This window comes from Cicer arietinum, chromosome 8 (genome assembly GCF_000331145.2).
Source record: "Cicer arietinum cultivar CDC Frontier isolate Library 1 chromosome 8, Cicar.CDCFrontier_v2.0, whole genome shotgun sequence".
Taxonomy (NCBI): domain Eukaryota; kingdom Viridiplantae; phylum Streptophyta; class Magnoliopsida; order Fabales; family Fabaceae; genus Cicer; species Cicer arietinum.
Window position 1 is genome coordinate 8642188 of NC_021167.2, and position 23187 is coordinate 8665374.

At 31.8% G+C, this 23187-nt stretch overlaps 2 protein-coding genes across 2 annotated transcripts; one reads left to right on the forward strand and one right to left on the reverse strand.

Moving 5' to 3' along the window:
• The first annotated feature begins 10157 nt into the window (after positions 1–10157).
• LOC101495404 (uncharacterized membrane protein At4g09580) lies at positions 10158–14154 on the forward strand. The gene is made up of 4 exons (XM_004512456.4): positions 10158–10625; positions 12732–13002; positions 13093–13263; positions 13663–14154. Exons 1-4 carry the CDS (start codon positions 10420–10422, stop codon positions 13786–13788), a joined length of 774 nt encoding a protein of 257 aa, XP_004512513.1. The 5' UTR covers positions 10158–10419; the 3' UTR covers positions 13789–14154.
• Positions 14155–15026: 872 nt separating this feature from the next.
• Positions 15027–19537, reverse strand: LOC101495735 (uncharacterized). Its single transcript, XM_004512457.4, has 6 exons — positions 18710–19537; positions 18518–18576; positions 18125–18194; positions 17896–18021; positions 17662–17790; positions 15027–15811 (listed from the first exon to the last, which is right to left on the reverse strand). The coding sequence occupies exons 1-6, from the start codon at positions 19406–19408 to the stop codon at positions 15317–15319; spliced, it is 1578 nt and encodes a 525-aa protein (XP_004512514.1). The 5' UTR covers positions 19409–19537; the 3' UTR covers positions 15027–15316.
• Between the last annotated feature and the right edge of the window lie 3650 nt (positions 19538–23187).

Here is a 23187-nt window from a genome sequence, read left to right on the forward strand (position 1 = left end):
ATGGGACGCTTAACAGAAGAAGATAAGAAACATGTTGACGAGTTGACAAAGTATCACGTTGCACCGAGACATATCTTGTCATCTTTGAGAGATCGAGATACGGAGAATGTGACTAGTATCTATCAAATTTACAAGCGACGAAGTACATACAGGAAGAATTTGATGGGACCTAGAACTGATATGCAACACTTGTTGAAGTTACTTGAAGCTGAGAAATATACTTGTTGGAGTAGGACTCATGAGGACTCCAACGTTGTGAGGGATATGTTTTGGACGCACACAGATTCCATAACTTTGCTTAACATGTTCCCTCTTGTATTGATCATGGATAGCACCTACAAAACCAACAAGTATAGGTTACCGTTGTTTGAAATTGTTGGTGTAACTTCAACTTGGTTGACATTTAATGTTGCATTTGCTTATATGGATTCTGAACGTCAAGACAACTTTTGGTGGGCATTGGAGAAGTTAAAAGAGTTGTTTTTTTCAAACACGCCATTTCCTCAGGTGATTGTGACTGACAGAGAACTGGCTTTAATGAATGCAATTAAAGTTGTATTTCCATCTTCAACAAATTTACTTTGCCAACTTCATATTAACAAAAATGTTGGAGCCAAATGCAAACAGTATATATTAAAGAAAGACATGCAAGAACCCATTCTTGAGTTGTGGAGGAAAATTGTTTATTGTTCTGAAGAGAAGGAGTACGAGGAACTTTTGCAAGTATTTGAGCAAGCATGTGTCGATAATATTATTTTCTTTGACTACGTCAGAGACACATGGTTGAATCCTCATAAGGAAAGATTTGTTGAAGCATGGACCAATCGAGTATTGCATCTAGGAAATACTACGACTAATAGGTATGTCATTAAAATTTCACATTTTGTATGATATATGATATATGATTTATGCATGATATATGATCATTACTTCACATTTTGTATTTTTTTTGTTTAAATATTAGGGTTGAGTCTGCTCATTGGTCATTGAAGAGATTTTTGGAACACAGTAAAGGAGATTTTTGTAAGGCATGGAATGGTATGAATGACATGTTGAAGTTTCAAATTATTAAGATCAAAGGTTCATTTGAGATAAGTAAAGGTCGCAAAGAGCATATACACAACAATCCATTCTTTGAGAAATTGACTTGGGTGGTATCCAAGAAAGCCTTAGGTGATATTGTTGAAGAATACAAGAGAGTCAGTTATGTCGGTAACGACAAAGATGTGTGTTGTTGTATACTTAGAAAGACTCATGGATTACCTTGTGCATGTGAGTTAGCAGGATACAAGATGAAAGGTGTTCCAATCCCATTAGATGCTGTTCATATACATTGGAGGAAATTAACCTTGAATAGTGATCAAGAGAATGACCAGTTGACAAATGATTCAGAGTTGGACATTACATCGGAGATGGATATAATTTGGAAAAAATGGAAAACACTTAATATTGCTGGAAGAAGGGCTTTAAAGAGCAAGTTGCGTGAAATAGCATATCCGGAGACAACATCAATGTGTGCACCAGTGGATAAAATCAAAACAAAAGGTGGTGTTAAGAAAAAAGGCAATAAGCCGAAGGGATATGACGTATATCGCGACCCATCATACTTTGAGCATGTTGATACTCAAGTCTCCCAGCAGGTATCCAAACAAGTCTCCCATCAAGCATCCAAACAAGTCTCCCACCAGGTTAAAAAATATTTCCACGAGTTTCCTTCTTTAATTCATCCATATATTGAAGACATAGTTAATGTTAAAGCAGATGGAAACTGTGGATATCGTGCTATTGCTGCTTTACTTGGTTATGGTGAAGAATACTGGAGCATTATACGTCGGCAGTTGTATACAGAGATTAAGTCCAAACCTGATTTATATGCTGCATTATTCAAGGAACGTTTGCAAGAAGTGACAGAGTCTTTACTTGTAACTGAGTTGGAAAACCAAGGTAATGAGAAGTGGATGACCATTCCTGATATGGGTTACGTGATAGCAACAAAATATAATCTCGTTCTTGTTACATTAGCAAAAACTTTTTGTTTGACTTTTTTCCCATTGAGGGGTGCACATAATGGAGATTTGTCACGTGATCGTGTTATCAGCATTGGTTTTGTTAACGAAAATCATTGGGTTCAAGTTAAATTGAAATCTGCATGTCCGTTACCACCACTTGCATGGCATTGGAAGAAGCATCGTAGCGATGAGTCTACATCATGGGCTATCGCTTATGCAGGACGTCTACAACATTGGGGTTCTTTAGATTTAGAAAATAATTCAGATTATATGTCTTTGGCAGATGATTGATACTTTTGAGTTGTATTTTGTTTTAAATGATATGATTGGCAGATGATTGATACTTTTGAGTTGTATTTTGTTTTAAATGATATGATTGGCAGATGAATAATAAATCGCTGAATAAATCGCTGAATAATAATAATAACTCTGAATAATAAATCGCTAATAACTCTGAATAATAAATCGCTAATAATAAATAAGTCTGAATACGTCGCTAATAATAACTCAGTGTCAATCATCTAATAAATATATAAATCGCTAATAAATAAGTCTGAATAAGTCGCTAATACAATAAGTCTGAATAACAAATAACCCACGAATAATAAAATAAGTCTGAATAATACAACTATGATACTACTGATAATCTCCTCCTCTAGAAATATATAAAGCTCTCTCCAATAAGACACGCATCTCATCTTCAGGACCACCCATATGCAAATCTAAACTCTGCTATATAAGACCACCAACTGCGTGACACCGTGTACAACTAGTATCGGGACCAGCATCATGACTAGGACCAGCATCAACATCATAACTAGGACCAGCATCAGCATCATGACTAGGACCAGCATCAGCATCATGACTAGGACCAGCATCAGCATCATGACTAGGACCAGCATCAGCATCATGACTAGGACCAGCATCAGCATCATGACTAGGACCAGCATCAGCATCATGACTAGGACCAGCATCAGCATCATAACTAGGACCAGCATATGCAGCAACATAAGGGATCATCCGAGGATGAGATATCCTATAATACCACTGGATGTATCCCTCAACACACTCATGTGGATATGCAGCTGGATGCAATCTAGCTCGAAGTGATCGTACAGAATTCCGGTACATACTCCATTCAACGTCGACATCACGTGCAACAAGCATCGGTGGTGTAGGAGGAATGTGTTGAGTATACCCAAACTGTTGTATGCACCTCTCAGGTAAATACGGAACCATCGTGAAACACCAACGAATGTATCCTGTAAATAATGACACAGACTGAAATCGTGTCACAACGTTCTGATCGTAATCTGGGGCCCAGATAATATCTGTATCCCTCAAAGCATCCAACTTTGCCCTGTAATATGCCACATTCACAGATGTTTGTTTTGTCGACCAACGAAACATCTGTGGCATCGAGGAAATATGCTCATCCATATCCCGTTTACAAATATCAGGGAAATGTTCATAAATCCAAGTCTGTAAATAATTGAAATGTAGTAAATTTATTAAGGTGATGAAATAATTAAAAAAATAATGATAAGTATAATAAATATAATATAATAGTACCTGAAATAAAGACAAATATCCTCCAATCTGTTTGGTTGCAGGCAATGTACTGTCTCTAAGATAGTCATATAGCACAACAAGTGCAGCCAGTCCCCATGCCCATTTACCACAACTATCAAGATCTTGAAACAGAAAGAGATATTTTGCAGATACAAGTGTAAAACTTTTATCCGCAAGAATGGTACATCATACCAAATGAAGGAGATATGCCCTAGCTGCACAGTCATATCTTCGTTCATGAAGTTTCTTAAAAAATACCTCTTTCAACCACTCAAAACTATACGAGGCCCCTCTATTGGTCCTAGTCTCAGTGACAGTTTCATCATATGTAACCCCCAACAACTCAACAGTAGCAACAATTTCCAAATCTTCATTGACATTTGCGGGAGGTGTGAAAAACTCTCCAGTACACGGGATGCTCAAAAGACCCCTGACGTCGTCAAGAGTAATAGTCATTTCACCGAATGGCAGGTGAAATGAACTAGTCTCTGCGTGCCATCTCTCAGCAAAAGCAGATATCATGTTACCATCAATCATGGATAAACTACATCTTCTCAGAGGACGTAATCCAGATATATTAATCCAATGATCTATTTGAGCAGGTAAATGATATCTAATATCAATAAATTTGTCTTGCTTTTTGCCATTGGAAACAACTTTCAAGGCACGTCTTTCCTGTTTAATTAAAAATAACACAATTAAAAATATATTATAATCTTATACTACAAATAAATTATAATGTGTAATAAAATAACCTATACTACAAATATATTATAATATGTAATAAAATAAATTATTTACTAACTTGTCCATTCCACACATTAATTGCAATATGATGCTCATAATCTGTAAGGACAGAAAGATCATAAGGACCTCCAGGAAATATGGGTTCATCAGGCTGGTGCTGCTGACCATGTTCATCATCAAACTGTTGCTGCTGCTGGTCATATTCATCATAAAACACATGATCGTGCTGGGGCTGCTCATCCTGTTCTGCATCAAACATAAGATTTTGCTGGGGTTGCTCATCCTGGGGCTGCTCGTCCTGGGGCGCATGCCTTTCCTCATTTCTCTTTCTCATTTTTTCAACAGCAGCTCTCCTATTTGATTGTGTAGAAGGCCGAACTCGCGAATAATCACCACCGTCAGATTTTCCTCCTCTGGTCCTCACTAACAAAATTCAATAAACAAAAATAAAAAAAAAAATTACACAGTGTACCGGAAATTTCAAAAACGAAATTTCCGGGAATTTACAACTACCGGATTTTTCAAATTTCCGGTTTGCCTCCCGGAAATTTCGTTTTTGAAATTTCCGGTATGTATTTTGAACTACCGGAAATTTCAATCCTCTTGAAATTTCCGGTAAAAACTTTTTTTTTCTGAAAATTTACTTTTCCGGATTTTTCAGTGTAGGGGTAAAGTGTTTCAATTTTTTCTTATTTTGACTTTTACTGTTTTTTTAGGGTTATTTTGAGTATTTTACTTAAAAAATATTAAGTGGGGGGTATAAGTTTAAATGGGGGGTACAATAGCCAATTTTCCATATTTGATGATTCATTCACGATATCTGCGGACCATAGTTTGAATATGTGACTTTTGGGCCTCAGCCCATATAAACCTAGCAAATGATGGATGGAAAGATAATTGAAAAATTTACTCAATACCCCCATTTTTATACTTATATCTCCACAAAATTATAAAAATGTGAAAAATAGTCTCTGTATTTTTATTATTTTATCAAATCTAAATTCATTTTTTTTACCATTTCATCATTTTCGGAGTCAGTAAAAAAGATTTCCGGTAACTTTCGGAAAACAATTTAGAAGAATTCTAGTATACAGAGTGCTTCCGAAAAACTTTTTACAAGTTTTCCATTACAAAATTTTTTTTACTAAAAAATTCAAAATAAGATTTCCGGTACATAATGGAAAAATGTATATTACCAGAAAACTGCAGTACAAAAGGTATTTTCAGAAAACTTTATAAACAACTTTTCCGGCATATACCCATTTTTTGTTGTTGAATTTTTTGAATTTTTATAAATGTTAACATATATGGATAAATTGCTATTATTATTAAATAAAACATGCATTGATATTACAAACATTTTTTACATAGATCATGTATGAATAATTATAATTAATATTATAAAAATATATTATTATGATTAATTATAACTTATTTTATATTTTATTTCAGATATTTGATACAAGGGACACTGTTGTGAATTGAGCTAAAGAAATCGATATAAAAAATAAAGTTATTGTTATTATAAAAAAAATCATATATGGATTCAGGAGAGAAAATGAGGTTAAATAAATTAATATTAGGTTGTGACAAAGGAGAAAAATACAAGTGTGTTGATAGTTCAACTCTAAGTTCAACAAAAAATGTGATTGTCCTTTCATGCTTATATCAAAACCATTAAAAGATGGTTCATAATGGACAATTAAAGTAATTTGTGGAGTTCACAACCATGAATTACCTAATACTTTGGAGGAGCAGCATTTGTTGGACGTTTAGATGAAGAAGAAAAAAAAACATGTTTATGACTTAACAAAATATAATGTTGCATCGAGACGCATATTACTCTCATTGCAAGACCGAGATAAGAACAATGTTACTAAGATCTCACAAATATATAAACAGATGAGTATGACTCGATTGCACGTGAGAGGTAATAGAGCAGAGATGCAACATTTATTCAAGTTAATTGAAGATACAAAATATGTGTGTTGGACTAGAATGCATGAAGACTCGGATGTTATGAGAGATATTTTTTAGGCGCATCCAGATTCAATGAAGTTGTTGAAATGACAAAGTCTCTGGATGTCATATTTCCACAAAAGCAGAAATCAAGTTGTTGTCAACCAGTTTCAGACTCCCCCAATGTAGTGGTCCTAACTCAGATAAATTCACACACGTCTCTATACTTTGCGGGAGAACGGATGGAGTAAATTGTTGCAATTTTTTTCATGGGCAACAACTTTTAGTATTGGCCGCTCCTACATATAATATTAAAATGCACCATAAATATAGAACATAAATAATAATTAACTTAAATGTTTTTAATGCACCATAAATAATAACTAATTTAAATATTTTTAGTTTACGTTAAATAATAATTAATTTAAATATTTTTAATACACCATAAATAGTAATTAATTTTAATATCTTTAATACAACATAAATAATAACTATTTTTAATACACCATAAATAATAATTAATTTTATTTTTTTTTAATACATCATAAATAATAATTAATTTAACTTACTTGACCAAATCATAGTCTCGCAGACACATGATGCCGGTAGATCATGCGGTCTTCCGGGATACCGTGTCAGCTCACCCTCCTGTTGTAAGGTCCTTGTACAGGTACCTCCTCATGCTCCCCATCATTTTTGTGTATCGTTTGAACCTCCTCGTGTACCGTCTGATCCTTCTCAGGGATAAATATATGAGCCTACTCCTTCAGGTCATCATCTTCCATAATAAATCGTCGTCTTCTACGAGATGCTTTCGAACGAACCTTTTCCGGAGCAACATCCATAGACGATGAAGATTCAAAGTAATGTATTCTTCTTACAACTTTGTCGTCTCTACCTCTAGCTCTACCCATTGAAAAAAAAAATTAATTAAAATCAAATGAATTAAATAAATACTAATATAATAAAAAAATTAAAACAAAAAAAATTAATTTAAAAAACATTAAAAGAAAAATTATGCAACTACCAGAAAGTGATGTTCGGTACCGATTTTTTTTTTTCAAATTTTCCAGAGTGATGTTCTGTATTGGAAAACTTGGAAAAAGTTTTCCAATTATTTTTTTTTATATTTATATGTTCTGAAAATATTATAACGAAGAAATGAAAATAATGATCATTTTATATATATATAGAGACACACGAAGGTATTTTAGTTTTTTCTTTTAGATATATATATATATATATATACCATTCAGAAGAGAGTGAAAAAACTCATTTATGACCATCAACCAAATGTAAAGAATAAATTCAATTTCATATCATGCAATTGTAATGATTGATGGTGCTTATGGGTTATAAATTAGGAGCATTTTTTTGTTCATTCATCATTTTTTTTTGTTCTTTTTAGAAATTTAGATCTAGAAAAAGAAATGCTGGGATCCCAAACTTAATCTTTTGATAGTATCACAATTGGAATCTCAAAACCTTAAAATAGAATTGGTTCATTTATAGAACTCATAAATGGTCCCAATGATATCTAACATATTCTCCTTTAATGGCTTTGTCACTATGGCTGAAACTTGATCTTGTCTATTACAATGCGTCAACTCTATTACTCCATCTTTAACAAGATTGAGAAGGAAATTGAATGTAATAGTTATGTGCTTACTTTTGTAATTCATGACTGAAATTTTTGAAAGGTCAATAGTAGAATAGTCATCACAATATATTGTTACTTTTATTTTTAGGGTAACTCAACTTTTTTAGTATCATTTTCAACCACACATTTTGACCTAATTCAGGTCAATGAAATTAAATATATTTTTTAAGATTTTTATAAGATTTTTCTTTTGGTTCGTAATATATATATATATATATATATATATATAATTCTTAGCATTGTCTGTTAAAAAAATTGATTTGATTTAGATAAGATATAAACTATATTGTAGATTCAGTCGGTGTACGTCATCTATTCCTACCATATAAACAAACACAATAGACTAATCCCGTAGAAGGGGACATAATAGTGTGAAGCATCCAAAAATCACATTGATCACTATTACCATTATTGCATTGGACCTCCACTATTTTAATTTAAAAGGTTGAATATATTTTAAGTCTCTAAAAATTAAAAATATGTTGGTATTTCATCACATTTTCAAAACCTCATTGGTTTATCACATTTTCAAAACCTCATTGGTTTATCACATTGGCATGCAAGATTGCATTTGTTGCTTCAAAAAAGCACGGTGAAAAAGTCATTAGAATGCAAGAATGGAATAGGAAACGCGAAACCAAACAATTACTACAACCTTTTAAGTGTAATCTTTAATTTTTATTTTAATATTTATTTTAATTTTATAGGGACTATTTTGATTTTTTAGTGACTAAAAATATTAAATTTTTGCAAATGTATTTAAAATATAAACTAAAAATTGATTAAACAAATTTAAAACTAAGCTTAAAAAATCTTATTTTTATACATAGAAAAATTATTTATTTCATAAAGATTAAAAACATTATTAACTTTAATTATAATTATTATATTCAAGTCATTTCCCGTGTTAACTATAAATAAGTTGGATATGCACTAACATAAATTATTAATATTTACCCAGTGATATCTGATATTTGTAGAGATATTTTTAATTGACATATTAAAATGACTTGGTGTAAAATGTCATTGTATATTGTATAATTTTTCTTTTGCATTGCGTGTTAGTCATACAAAATTACATTATTCTTAATTTAGGTAAAGACCGTACAATAAATTAGATAAAGACAACAAGACAAAATGAAAAGTACACAAAACAAATACTAAAACGTGGCTGTACCAAAAAAAACAAAAATAAGGTTGTAACAAAAACAAAATACTAAAACGTGCTAAATTTGGGATACCGGTTTCATATGGACTCATTTATTATTAATTATGAAATATACTTTGTAGTTTTTCTTTAATTCTTTTCCAAGTTTGCGGTTTTTTATTTGGAAATATTATAAAATTTAATCATTTATTTATAAAATAAATATTTCAAGTTTTATTTTATTCACTAAAAATAATTTTTTTTAAATTTTATTTAATAGTTGAATTTAATTTGTATATATTTTTTTATACTATCAATCAATCTCAACTACTTGATCACTAAATTTTTATTTTTTATTTTTATTATAACTATATTAAAAATTACAAATATAAATAATTATAATGTGCTGGCAATTTTTATACTTTCTATACATAAATAATTAAACTTTTAATAGTTATTGAATTTAACTTATATAGATTCTTTACTAAAATAGGTTTACTCATACAACAAATTAGATTTTACAATTTTGTCTAAAAAAAATTAGCTCTTTCAATTTAAATATTTGTATTGATATTTAAAAATTATAATATATTTAAATTATCAAATTCTATATAAAACATTTTTAACATACAAATTAATCTCTAACAACACAAAATACTAAAAAGCATTTAAACGAGATAATTCATATATCTTTCTATAAGTGTTGTGGAGTTTCCTTAGTCTACTGGTGCTCAAAATGTACAACATTAAAAACTTTTAATTTGACACTTGGCAATTATCCAAATAAACAAATTAATATTTTTTATTCAGCATAAATAATCTCTTTTCAACTTTAAACATTACAATTTTTAATTTAAAACAATTGCATTTTCAAATTTGAATTCATGACATCTAATTAAAAACAAAGATACATTTTTCATCTCATCCAAATATTTTTCGTGGAATATTCAAATTATTAAACTTACAAAAACATGAAAAATATATTTATAATGCAAAACTTGAAAAACAAAATAAAAAAAATAGCATTTTGTATAATTATTAAATAAAAACATCTTCTTTTGACGTACAACAAACAACATCATCTTATTCTTAATGAAAAACAAAGAACATCCTTAAAATTCGTTAGCTACGTTGCATCGCATATGTATATATATATATAGTCCTCCAACCAAAGAATTGAAGAATATTCTTTCTCTCTCTCAAAAACGGATTGTTTTCTCTTTCTCTCACCTCTCCTGTAGATAGATAAGGCAGGAAAGGGAAGAGAGAAGAAGAAGAAGAAGAAGAAGAAGGACGCTTATTGCTTCTTAACGATTACATAAAAGATGGGAAAAGACGGTGAGACCAATGTTGTGAACAAATCATTGGATTCACCAAACAAGTTTCCGTTGAGTTTTTTTGAAGCAACGGTGGCTTCAACGGTGGCTTTGGGCTTTATATTGGGCCTTCTCGGTGTTTACCTAACCATGCCTGATTCCGATTACAGCTTCCTCAAACTCCCTCGTACGCTTCAGGATCTTCAACTCCTTAGGTTATTTTTACCTTTTTGCCCCTATTTCTATTCTTCTTGTTATTGCTGATTTTGGAGAAACTTAATCCATTAATTTTCCATTATATATTTGTATTTTTATTATTATTATTTTTTTTTTTTTTTGTGACGAGAGTGATTAATTTGTTGTGAATTTGACTAGTTGTTGGAGAAACATTTTGATTTGTTCTGTTGATTGAATCTGAACCAACAGATTAATTTCTGTTTGATTATGATGATTGATGCAATTAGATCTGGAAAGGATATTGGTTGTGGAAGAGATCCACATTTGGAGTGAGAATTGTTTGGTTGTTGTTATTATTTTTAGGTACCAAAGGAATTGGATTAATGTAGTCCAAATTTTGAACCACATACATCCACTTTCTTTGATTCATTTTGGTTTATATTATGAGATTGAGGTAGCATGCTATTATGGTTAGTTGAATGTTATGCTTTGAATCAATTAAATAGAAGGACATCTATATGAACTTGTTCTGATGTGGGATAACTTGTGATACTCATTTTGAGTTTTTAAACTGGGTTTACAATTGGGGTCAAACATGGATAGAGTTCTTAAATGTGATGTGACATAGACAAGTCTTCTAAGGCTTTGTTTGGGAGTTTGGACGGGATGAAAAGGAAGGACTTTGGGGGAGGGGAAGAGAGGAAAGTAGAGAGAAATCTTCCACCTTATTTGAGAGATCGATTTTATAGAGAATGCTTATGATTAATATATTTTTAATTTTTAGAATATTATAACAACATGGGAAATATTTGAAGAATTTATCTAAGTCCTCTATTTTTTGAGTTCCCTATAGTTAGGGGATCCCTCCCAAAGCCCTCCTTTCCTTCAGTTTTCTACTTCATTTTTCCCAATGCCCTCGTTTCCCCTCCTAAACTCTCGGACATGGCCTAAAGAGGAGATAAAAACCTCCAATGGTGTTTGACATTGGAGATGCTTTTTAAAGGCTCACTTTCTATTATGGTGTTGTTATCATTCCGTTGTTTTAACTTGCAACTTATTGGACAATGTAACACAAGGTGGGTGTTTTCCATCAAGGACAGTGACTTTATGACAAGTGGCATAGCAAAATTATGAGCTAATATATCATATATGATCCTCAATAATTCAATATTCAAGTCATATATCAAATGACAAAAAAAGTGGTTGGCTAAACAAGTAGGCAAAAAAAAAGTGGTTGACTACACTATGTATAGGTTTTGGTTCAGTAGAATATATTGGGATTTAAGATGAGATTTGTGTCCAAATAGATATGCACAAGAGATTTATATCAATTGAATTCAGTTGAGTATCAAATCGAGATACAACTTGCATGTATCATAAGATATTGATAACCACAACCAGATTTACTAACTCCCACAGCATCCCCAAAGTTATACCACAGCTCATATGCATATATATTTGGACTGATGATTGAGGGCTCATACATCATTTGGGATTCGTTAAATAGAGCAGAAAAGAGACTCTCATGCAAAGCCTTAAAATCTCTAACCAGAGACTAAATGTGGATATATTTTCTCAATAATTTGATCTATAGTTGGAACAGGCATTAAATAGTGGGATATACTATGTGATAGAAATGGGTCTGTTGACCCTGAACACGGGACAGCATTGGGGGTTAATGAGGTTAGGCCCAAAGTGTGGAGGGTGTATCACAGGAAACGTGTGAAGGGAAAGAATGATGAGATGGCAGCTTATGAGTACGAGGCAGTGGAATAGGAGTATTGGTTATATATGGAATAAAGGGAAGAGAGGAGAATCATCTTAGTATTCTGTTATTAGTAAGAAAATTGATCAGAGAGAATGTTTCTCTACTCATAGAGACACTATCAGATTTTCTTTCTTTTTCTGCTACACTGTACTTGCTTTTCCATAACTAGTAATATACCAGTGTTGCTTCCTTTTATGTTTCATTATTTCTATTACTATGTTTTGGGATAGTCCATTGACTTAGCTTTTCATTTCAATTTTGTGGATACATCATACATTGTGCTTCTGTAGAAGGGAAATGTTGTAGATCCTATGTAATAGGAGGTTGACATTATAAATTATGCATTGCTTAATATATCTTTTATTTATTTTTGTAGAGATAACCTTGAGAGCTATACAAGTGACTACACTGCACAAGTCTTGGTGGGATACTGTGTGGTTTATATTTTCATGCAGACTTTCATGATTCCAGGAACTGTGTTCATGTCATTGCTTGCGGGTGCACTCTTTGGAGTCTTTAAAGGTGTGGCTCTGGTTGTATTCACTGCCACAGCGGGAGCTTCTTCGTGTTTTTTCCTGTCAAAAGTGATCGGGCGACCTCTTCTCTTCTCTCTCTGGCCAGACAAGTTGAAGTTCTTCCAAACCCAGGTTCAATTCAAAGTCCAAGTTCCACCACATTGGATTTAATTAAATTATTAAATCAACACATAGAAATAAATTTTACTATTTGATTTTCAGGTGGCTAAAAGAAGAAAGGGTTTGTTGAACTACATGCTGTTTTTGAGACTGACTCCGACTCTTCCGAACACATTTATTAATTTTGCGTCACCAATTGTGGATGTTCCCTATCACATTTTCTTTCTGGGAACTGTCATTGGACTCATACCTGCTGCTTTTGTCACTGTCAAGGTATGTGCTCATCATAATAACTATAATTTTGTGCTTTAGCTTTTATCAAATCATGAGTTGTTTCAAGAATATAGAGTAGGAGGTAGTATTAAGTTGTGTTTTTGACAACATGTGTAGCTTTTTTGCATCATAAAAACTACTAATAGCAAATAATTTTTCGCTGGAGGATCTAAAGTTAGGGCTTTTGTTGTCTCATCCTTGGGCCTTCCCTGATTCTATTTGAAAACTAAAATAACTTTCCTCTCCCCTTTCTCCTTTTTGCCTAAAGAGGATCCCAAAGAATTATACATTTTGTTTATGAGATTTTGTCTTTTCAATTTATTAAACTATCTTAAAAAGAATGACAACAATTTCAAGTGTCATTGTGCTTAGGTTTAACTTTCTTGTTTTATTATGCAGGCTGGTTTAGCTCTTGGAGAACTACAATCTGTGGGAGATCTCTATGATTTCAACTCAATCGCTACGTTATTCTTCATAGGTATTGTTTCGGTTGCACCAACACTAATCGGCAAAAGTGATTCATAACAGTTCAGAAGCCATGAATCACTTTTATGGGAAGGCCTCGTTCTCTTGACAGGCCAATACCAACTGCAGTATATGTACAGATCTTCAGATAACTATCGCAGTGTGGTTCTCCGCAAATGGTTTTATTGCCGAGTGCTGCAGTAATTCAAGACAATCATATTATTGACGCCGGTTGCAAGATACGATGTTTGGAAGAATCAGTTATGCACATTGTTCGTAAGCTGTTATGTATAAAAAACATACGCTTATTGACTAGTAGTTTCTTTTATCGCGTGTTTTCCATGCACAATAATGTAGTTGAAAATGTTTTGCTGATCTTTCCTATCTTTAAGGATACATATCAGTTATACCTCAATTTTCATTGTACATATGTCTGCTTCCTGGGTGCTTTGTATCAAAAGAAAAAGTAAGTGAAGACTTTCAAGAAAAGTAATGGTAGGTTAAAGAAAGTGATGTCTTACGTTTATTTATTAATTGGATCGCCAAGGAAATTAAAAAAGTATGTAACGTTGGTACGTAACTGAACTTTTGAATATTAAGATTAGATGCTTGATCGTTCATCTTTCTTTTAAAACCCACAATTGTTTTGAAAGGAAGAAATCCTACCATTTTACCAAAAGGTAATGCTGTCGAGAAATAATGGAATTACAACAGGAGAACATGTAGTTGAAAGTCATGTGTATTAATACAGCAATTCAACTTTCATAGTTTCATGGTTTTTGGTCAGGAGTGAATTACACTGCTTAAACATTAATTCGTGAGTCATTAATTTCATTGCTTCAACTTTCTTGTTTTGTTATACAAAGCTCTCGATATAAACATTAATTTCATTGTTTCACCAAGACACTTCATGATTTGGGCTCGTATATAGTAAAAAATAATAATTACATACTCTTCTAAAAAATTAGTATCCCTTAATTTTGGGCTTCTTGAATTTTACTACTTATTTTAAAATATAGAAAATAAATTATCCTGCTATATCAGGGAAAATTCTAGAGATCTATTTCATATGTCCCTTAATGTGGAATTCTTGAATTTTACTTTCTATTAATAACCTTTGTCCCAATAAACAAATAAGTATATACTTGGTATTATAATCTTGAGCAGCAAAAGATTGTAGATGGAACAACAAAGTTCATTCTATCAGTGATGGGGATACAGCAGCTTAATTAAAACTTTATGATAAACATAAGTTCACGAGCAAAATTGATGGACCATTCCTATATCCAAAACAGATGTGCCACATAAAACCTTATCAAATCTCTATAATGGAACTTGCACAAGTTTTTGAACAAAATAATACAAAAAAATTAAAGATATAAGAGTTAATTTGCTTCCCCCTGTTTACTGCTTTTTTTTAACTGTTCAGTTACACCTTTAATTAAGAACACTGAAGGCACCCCACAGCATAATCATCAGTGTCAAACTCTTTCCTCCACGTGCGCACACATTCGTCCTTCGGGCTTATAGCCAACAAACTCTAACCAGAGGAAAATAAAATTTAATCGCTGATGAAATTAGAAACATGCTACCTCTTCTTTTGGGCTTTATTAATCCGTCGGGAGCTATCAGGAGTACGACTATCAAACTTGCGTTTTGACCCTGTTTGTTTTGGTGTGCCACCTTCTTTCTGCAAGTTTGCTTTAGCCTTTCTGGCAGCTACTGTTGGTCTTTTCTTCGTGCGCTCTTTCGGTTTTTCACCACCATGACTTTTCTTGTGGACATCAGATTTGGTTGCACGCAGACCCTGATAAGATGCAGTAGCATTTTTGTTTGCCCTGTTATTACTGCTTGAAGGAGACCTTGAAGCCCCTGAGAACTTCTTTGCAGGGGTACTATGAGCTCGTGCTGCTGGAGAGTATGGTCTTTTAGATGGGGTAGCATCTGCTTTGCCATGACTGGGTCGTGCTGCTGGAGAATAAGGCCTTTTAGAAGGAGTAGCATCTGCTTTAGCATGACTTAGTCTCAATTCACGATCACGAAGCTTCAAGGACCGTTTCTTAAGAACGGAATTGGCAGCTTCCTGCAATCACAAGCAACTAATTAGTATCTGTATAGACAGAGACGAGTTCCAGGTGATAAGACCTGAAAAGTATGAACATTCTTTATGCCACTTTCCGAATGCGGCAATGTTTTTTAACAAAAAGCAAGACATCTAAAATTAGATCCAGTCAACCACCACTTTGAATACCATGGTTTTACCGTGTCAGTAATTCCTTGACGACTCAATTGAGTGTCTAAACCAATGCAGTGAAGCACAATTAATTCCATAAAACAAATAAAAGCTATCACAAGTCAGCTGTTAAGATATCCTAGCCCTCGACTGATACTATGGGATAAAACACAGCAGTTAGAAGCCAAACAAGAGAGGGAAAAAAATGTCAACGTTAAATGTTAAGCTTCAAACAGTCTCCACATATAAACATTTAATCATCCAGGTTGCACTTTGAAGGCCAGCAATCTTATCCATGGTTATCTAACTTGAACTATGTCAATATCAAATATCAGTCTATACCTACATGTATTCTCATTGAACAAAGATAACTTCTGAAGTCAACAAAAGAACAAAACCACAGCACAAGAAACTGCCCATTTCATTTTTTATGTCCTAGATTATATCACAAAAATAATGTTCTTTTGAGAAAGAGATAACATGCAATTCTAAAAGTAATCAGACTAGATGGTTTCTTCAGGACAAAATGAAGACTTCATGGGTTTGCCGACCACAAACAGTCCAATAGTTCAGCCCCAAAAGGATTTCTATATATGAAAATATCGTAGGGACGCCATTCATCAATCTAAAGCTCAAGTTCTATTCTAGTCTATATCTCAAATTCAAGGGAGTTGAGAATGTGCACTGAAATAATCAAAATTTTACTTCACGAGGACTCAAAAAGTGCAAAATGCTGCTGCCTGGGTCAACTGTTATAATGAGTCACTGTCCAGGATTACAATTACCAACTCTAACTGCTTATACTGTCATGGAAAGAAGATAATTTCTGAAAATGAGATGTATCTAGTCACACAGAAAGACATTATATAATATAAAGATGGCCAAATTCAATTAAGTAAGTCAACAAAAGGACAGGACAAGCAACTTCCATTTCAATCCTTACGTTCCAGATTGTGTCACAAAATGTGAATGCTTTTCAGAAATAGATAACATGCAATTCTAAAAGTAATAAGACAAATAAGATGGTTTCTCCATGACACAATGAGATTTTCAGTGGCTTGTCAACCACTATGAGCATGTTTCAGCACCAAAAGGGTTTCTTCTACAGAAAATGTCAAAGAGGGATCAATCAAAAGCTCAAGTTCACTTATTGGTATACAAAAGAAATTCAAAGGCTTATTGATCAATCAAAGGCTTTGATATGAAATTCAAATCATCTGTACTTAAAAAGTGCAAAATGCACCAATAAGTATAAGTCTACTAATACCATACGTATCAGTCTCCAACTACTTCTATACAATCAAAAGAATGTATCTTCTGAAAATGACACACGTAGTTACAGAAAAAGACATATTACAATATAAGTAAGTCAACAAAACCACAGCACAAGTAGCTGTCTATTTCAATACTTGCATTACAGAATACATTATTGATTATACATCATAAAAAGTATGTGTTTTTTAGTAATAGATAACATGCAATTCTTAAAATGTTATTGGACAAATAAGATGATTTCTTTGTGACAAATTGAGGTATTCATGGCAAGTCAACCACAAATAGCCCCATGTATCAGGCTTTACCTAAAAGGAAGCACGGGATAACATCAATTATGGCATGTATGATCTAAATATCTACAGGTGCATACAGTTAGAAACTTTTTATCAAAATGCATAGCAAAAAAAGGAACCAAAACAGCATACCCTTGTTTTAAATAGCACATAGGCAATTCCCTTTCCAACATTAAGATGAGGATCTCGAACAACTCTAACAGCTTCTATACTTGATTCTAGGTTGGATATACCACAAAATAGCTTATAAAGCTCTTCATCCTGCAGGAAAAGATCGCATGTTAGATCCTTTGGACAATATAACTACAACAATGGACGACGCAATTCTGTGACCATAAAATAGAAAATGACCGGTTGGAAACACACCTTCACATCAAATGGAAGATTGCCCACAAAAACAGTTCTCTTATTATCATAAAGCAGAGAACTGTCCCCTTTAAGTTTCTTGCGAGGTGGGCAGGCCCTATCAACACGGATGTGATTTCCTTCAATCTACAATCAGATAATTAAACAGTAATATTATAAGATTGTAAGCCAAAACCCTTCAACACAAATACATGGAAATACTTGATCCAATAGGGGAACAAGTGCATACCACAGTCATGTTATGGGACAATGAAGCCTGAGCAGATTCCTCGGTTTTGAAAACAATGTAGGCATTGACACTGCAAACCACAATATTCCCAATTAAAATTTATGAAAAGGTTTCCTTTACATGAAAATGCCTGTATTCGAATCAGAATGTCACTGTATACAAGTCACCTAAGAGCAAGACCATTGGCAAAAACAAAATCCAATTCACAATATAAAATACATGCAGGAGAGTTTACAGCACAACTTACAAATCATCAAATAAACAAAAGAACAGTTACACCAAGTCTAATGCAGGTTTTTCCTCGAATTATTCAATAGATACAAATTAACTACATTCTCTACAAACAATTAATAACAATATTTTTTACAAGCTAAATCATTGATTAACCATTACCTTTCAGCCAATTCATTGATCATCTTCGAAAGGATGGCTCCCTTTCTAGGTTTTTTGGTCTGGTTCATAAGAAAAAAAAAAGAGAATACACATGAAGTTAGTTAGCATTACCCCTTCAAAACATTAACATTGAATCCTCAAAGAGCACCAACGAAACAAATCCAAAAACAACAAAACAAAAGCAACACCTACATCTTGTAAAGGAACAGAGCGAATCCTAACAGATTCAACCTCACCAAATATCTTAAACTCCTTCAACAAAGTCTTCTTTTTAACCTTAAGAGGCAAATTCCCAACAAAAATAGTCCTCAAAAGCTTATCCTCATCATCAAAACCTTCTTTTGAAACCAACATATCTGCTGGATTATGACGCACTTTTCTCTTGTTCCCAACTGTTTCATTCCCAAGCTCTTCCCTTTCAACCATCCCAAACTTCTTCTCATCCCACTCTTTCTCAACTTCATCCCTTTTCCTCTTCTTCTTCGTCTTCCCCTCTTCATCACCCAAACTAACCTCATTCTCATTATCATTATCTTTTTCTTTCTCCTCCTTTTCACCTAAACCGCTTTTCTTCTTCTTCTTCTTCTTTTTCTCTGAAACTTCGATTTTGGAATCTGAATCAAGCACGGGGCTTTTCTCTTTCTTCCTCTTCCTCTTCTTTTCATCGACGACGGCGTTTTCGGGGTTCAGAGTTTTGTCGGTTACGTCGGAAACGGAAGTAGATTTAGCAGGCTTTCTCTTGAAGGGATTGTCATCGGAAAATAGAGAAGCGGCGGTGGGTGTGATTTGTTCCGATGCGTTGCCGAAGAGGGTGTTGAAAATGCTGGAAGGGGGTGAAACGGTATCGTTTTGAGGGGTTTGTTGAGGCTCCTTCTGTTTCTTTTTGGCCATTGTTGGAAGGAATTGGAATTAATAATTTTGGGGGCAGAAACCCTAGAATCCGTTTAAGAGTGAAGGGAAGAGGGAAGAGAAGGGTGATGGTGTTACCAGTTTGGAAACTTCAAAATTTTTAATTTATTTTCACGCAATATTATTTCAATTTTTTAGTATTACGGAAAAATATCACTCTTCATTCTTTTGCCCCTAATACTTTTTAACACTTTCTTTTTTTCTTTTTTGCAATCCAAATTAATGGGCTTTAAGGATCAATAAATCACACCCATTCAAATTTAAAAATGTTTATAATAATGTAATTTTTTTGACAGAATAATGTAATAGTTATAATTGAAACTCACAGTATAATATATATATATATATATGTATATATATAAACTAAATCATATTAGTAATATATACCTATAAACCATTTGTGAATTATTTATCAATCAATACAATTCCTTTACAAAAATCAATTAATACAATTATTATATATATATATATATATATATATATTAAAATGTATTATTTATATATTGTTAAACAATACTAAAACCTAATGAATTGTATTATGTTAATACAATCGGTTATAAGAGTTTGTCTTTTTTATCTATAGATAAGATGCTATAATTATTACAAAAAACTCACAAGAATGATAAGAATTTGTCTTTATAATTTTTGTCTTTGTATTATGGAGTAAATTTAATTTTAGTCTCACTAAAAAATTTAGATTATATTCCTATTGTTTCAAATTCTTTAATTTATTCTTTTATTTAAATTTAGTATTTGAAATACGAGAACATGACATGATGAATTGAACTGATTAATAGCTTTTTAATCTACTTGAAATTTTAATTTAATTAATATCATTTTAAAAATACCAAGACTCCTTTTAAATTTAGGTTGAGAAATCGTCTTCCAAATCATCTAGTGACAATACTTCCTCCCCTTAATGAAGTATCTAATAGAAATATCAATTTGATCGCACACCATTTGAGAAATTCACAAATTTTACAATAAGTTAATTGAAAGGAAGAAAACCAACAATTGTTTGAGCTAAAGTCAACTTTTATATTTTGCTAAAATGTTTTCTCTTCAAATTGTCTGATGTATCATTGATGTGATTTATAATATAGACAAAATCAAATTTATTTATTATACCAAGACAACATAGAAAAAATGAAGTATTTTAGCGTATAAATTAATAACAGAAGACAACTTATCCACAATATTTATAGAGATGTCAATATAAACCATAAATCTAGATTTCTTAATGTTTATGTTCGAAAGCATGACAACAACTTTCAAGAACATATTTCACCAATCTTGCTCGAGAGGACTTAACTTTAGTGAACAAAAGACAACCATTCGCATAAAAAAAATGAAAAATAAAAGGACGATTGTTAAATATCTTACAAGAAGTCATGCATTAGCTTGTCTCAAGCCTCTATCAGGAATAAAATTGTCTAATTTTATAAACACATAACAAATAAATAACGAGATAAATGTTGGTCTTATATAGTGCCCCTACAAAAAATAAAGTCTAATTTATCACTATTCCATATCAAAGACAAGGTAGACTGGGTAATGCAATTCATAATAAGAGTAATAGTAAAAGTTGAAGTTGAAGTAGGAAAACCAAAATCCAGTAAAGTAATACAAATGAATTTTCATTCTACTTTATCCTAAATTTTTTCAAAATTTAGTAATAATTTGAAGCATAATATTACATAGGCTAATGATCCTTAAGTATTTTCAAGACTTAGGCATACCGACTCCAGAGATACAAACAATTAAAATTTCAATCAATTTTAGATCGTACTTGAATGGAAGGTCGTGGAGATCAAATTAAAAACTTCAAAGGAAACTATACTCCAAAAAAATACCTTGAAAAAAACAAGATGGAAATCATTATGCCTAAGAGCTTTATACAAATTCATAAAGAAAAGAATAAATTTGATCTCTTCCACACTAAGACTTTGGTTAAGAGACTCATAAAACTAAATGGTAATGTGAGAGTAGGAAAAGAAACAAGGTTAATGTTGTTGTTATTTAACAAGTACTCCTTCCCCATATACTTTTTATAAAAGATGAAAGGGTCAATATAAACTAATATATTTAGTTCATAATATGCTAATGTGGTGGAGGTAGAAAAACAATGAAATAATATATAAAATATGTTATGTATTGGGGCAATTTTTTAACAAACTAATATCCAAATCAAATCCAACCTGATATTTTCCTTTTTAAATCAAATGACTTTGACTTTAAAACTAATTCAAACTAAAACGAGATTACATGATATACTGTAAACTGTAAAGTAAAATAAGCCTGTTGACTCTGTACTTAATCCAAACTTCATGGACCCCACATCTATGTGGTATTTTATTCTAATTTTGATCATTTATGTTTATTTAACATTTAATTTGGTCATAATTTTTTTATTTTTTTATTTTTACCATTTATCTTTTACAAGAGATATATTTTAGTATTTGTCATAGTCATAACAAAATATATAACAACATTTACTCGATGAAATTCCTTCTAACAATTATCAATCTGTATTTAGTATAATATTTTTTCAAAAGAATATTTATTTAATCTAATAATAAATTTACAATTGAAAACATTAATTTTTCATGCTTGAAATATATGTAAACTATTTGAAATGGAAATACTTATCAGAGTTATTCATCTCGTATTTGATAAAGTTGCACATTTAGTCTCCAACTGATCCAAGATTAGACTTCAACATTTTATACAGTTGTTTGAAAGAGGTGCGATAAAAATGACTAACATTCATCATTTATAAAAGATAAAGGACGGAAATGAATTTAAAAAAGATAAATGACAAAAACAAATAATTAGTAAAAAATAAAAGACCAAAATTATATTTAAGTCTTATTTCAATTATATATATATATATATATATATATATATATATATGTGTGTGTGTGTGTGTGTGTGTGTGTTACGCACTTATAAGTACAAATAAAATGACGCAATTATAATTATCAATAGGGGTGATCATGGGTGCGGATAAACCCGTGAACTCAGTCATTCAAACCAATTCAATTCGCATTTTGACCAAATTCATTAATGTTCGGTTATAACCTGAACCAACACATTTAAACTTAATGATATTCGGGTTAGATATCAAATTTAATATTTTGAATCTGCAAATTCAATCAATTATTCGGACATATATATTTATTTACTTTTGTTATATGTATAGTTAAAATTTAATTGTTGGATTATATTTGAGAATTTGTTGTTAATTTAATTAATTTAAGTGTTGAATGATATATCATAATATAATTTTATTATTTTTCATATGTTCAAGTATTTAATTTAATTATATCTATAAAATAAAATAAAAAAATAAATGATCCGTGAATACAACTCACTCATAATCCGATTAATTTAGTTTAAGTTTGACGTAAAATTTACGGACTTAAAACACAACTCAACTAAAACAAAATTAGTGAATTTGAATATCAAATTAAAAAGAAAATAAATAAATAAATAAACTAAACTCGCCTCATATACACCTTTAATTATGAAATAGCATCTTGGTTGTACCAATAAAATCAAATAGAAAATGCGAGTGAAACAAACCAAACCACTATATGTGTATTTATCCATTGATTAGGCAAAGGACACTATGCAAGATGGAATAACCATAGGTTTTGTTCTGTGGCACTTTATTGTTGTCTAAAATAACAATATAATAATGGAAGGAGAGTTTAACTTCTAAACCCAAAGGCAGATATTTTTCTAAGAGGAAAGCACGA

Bases quoted from the DNA above. Each gene is read 5' to 3' on its own strand.
- LOC101495404 (XM_004512456.4), top strand. From the start codon at position 10,420: ATGGGAAAAGACGGTGAGACCAATGTTGTGAACAAATCATTGGATTCA. The intron at 10,626-12,731 runs GTTATTTTTACC...TTATTTTTGTAG, and splicing joins CAGGATCTTCAACTCCTTAG to AGATAACCTTGAGAGCTATA. The intron at 13,264-13,662 runs GTATGTGCTCAT...TTTATTATGCAG, and splicing joins CTGCTTTTGTCACTGTCAAG to GCTGGTTTAGCTCTTGGAGA.
- LOC101495735 (XM_004512457.4), bottom strand. From the start codon at position 19,408: ATGGCCAAAAAGAAACAGAAGGAGCCTCAACAAACCCCTCAAAACGAT. The intron at 18,195-18,517 runs GTAATGGTTAAT...TGTGGTTTGCAG, and splicing joins ATCAATGAATTGGCTGAAAG to TGTCAATGCCTACATTGTTT. The intron at 18,022-18,124 runs GTATGCACTTGT...ATCTGATTGTAG, and splicing joins TGTCCCATAACATGACTGTG to ATTGAAGGAAATCACATCCG.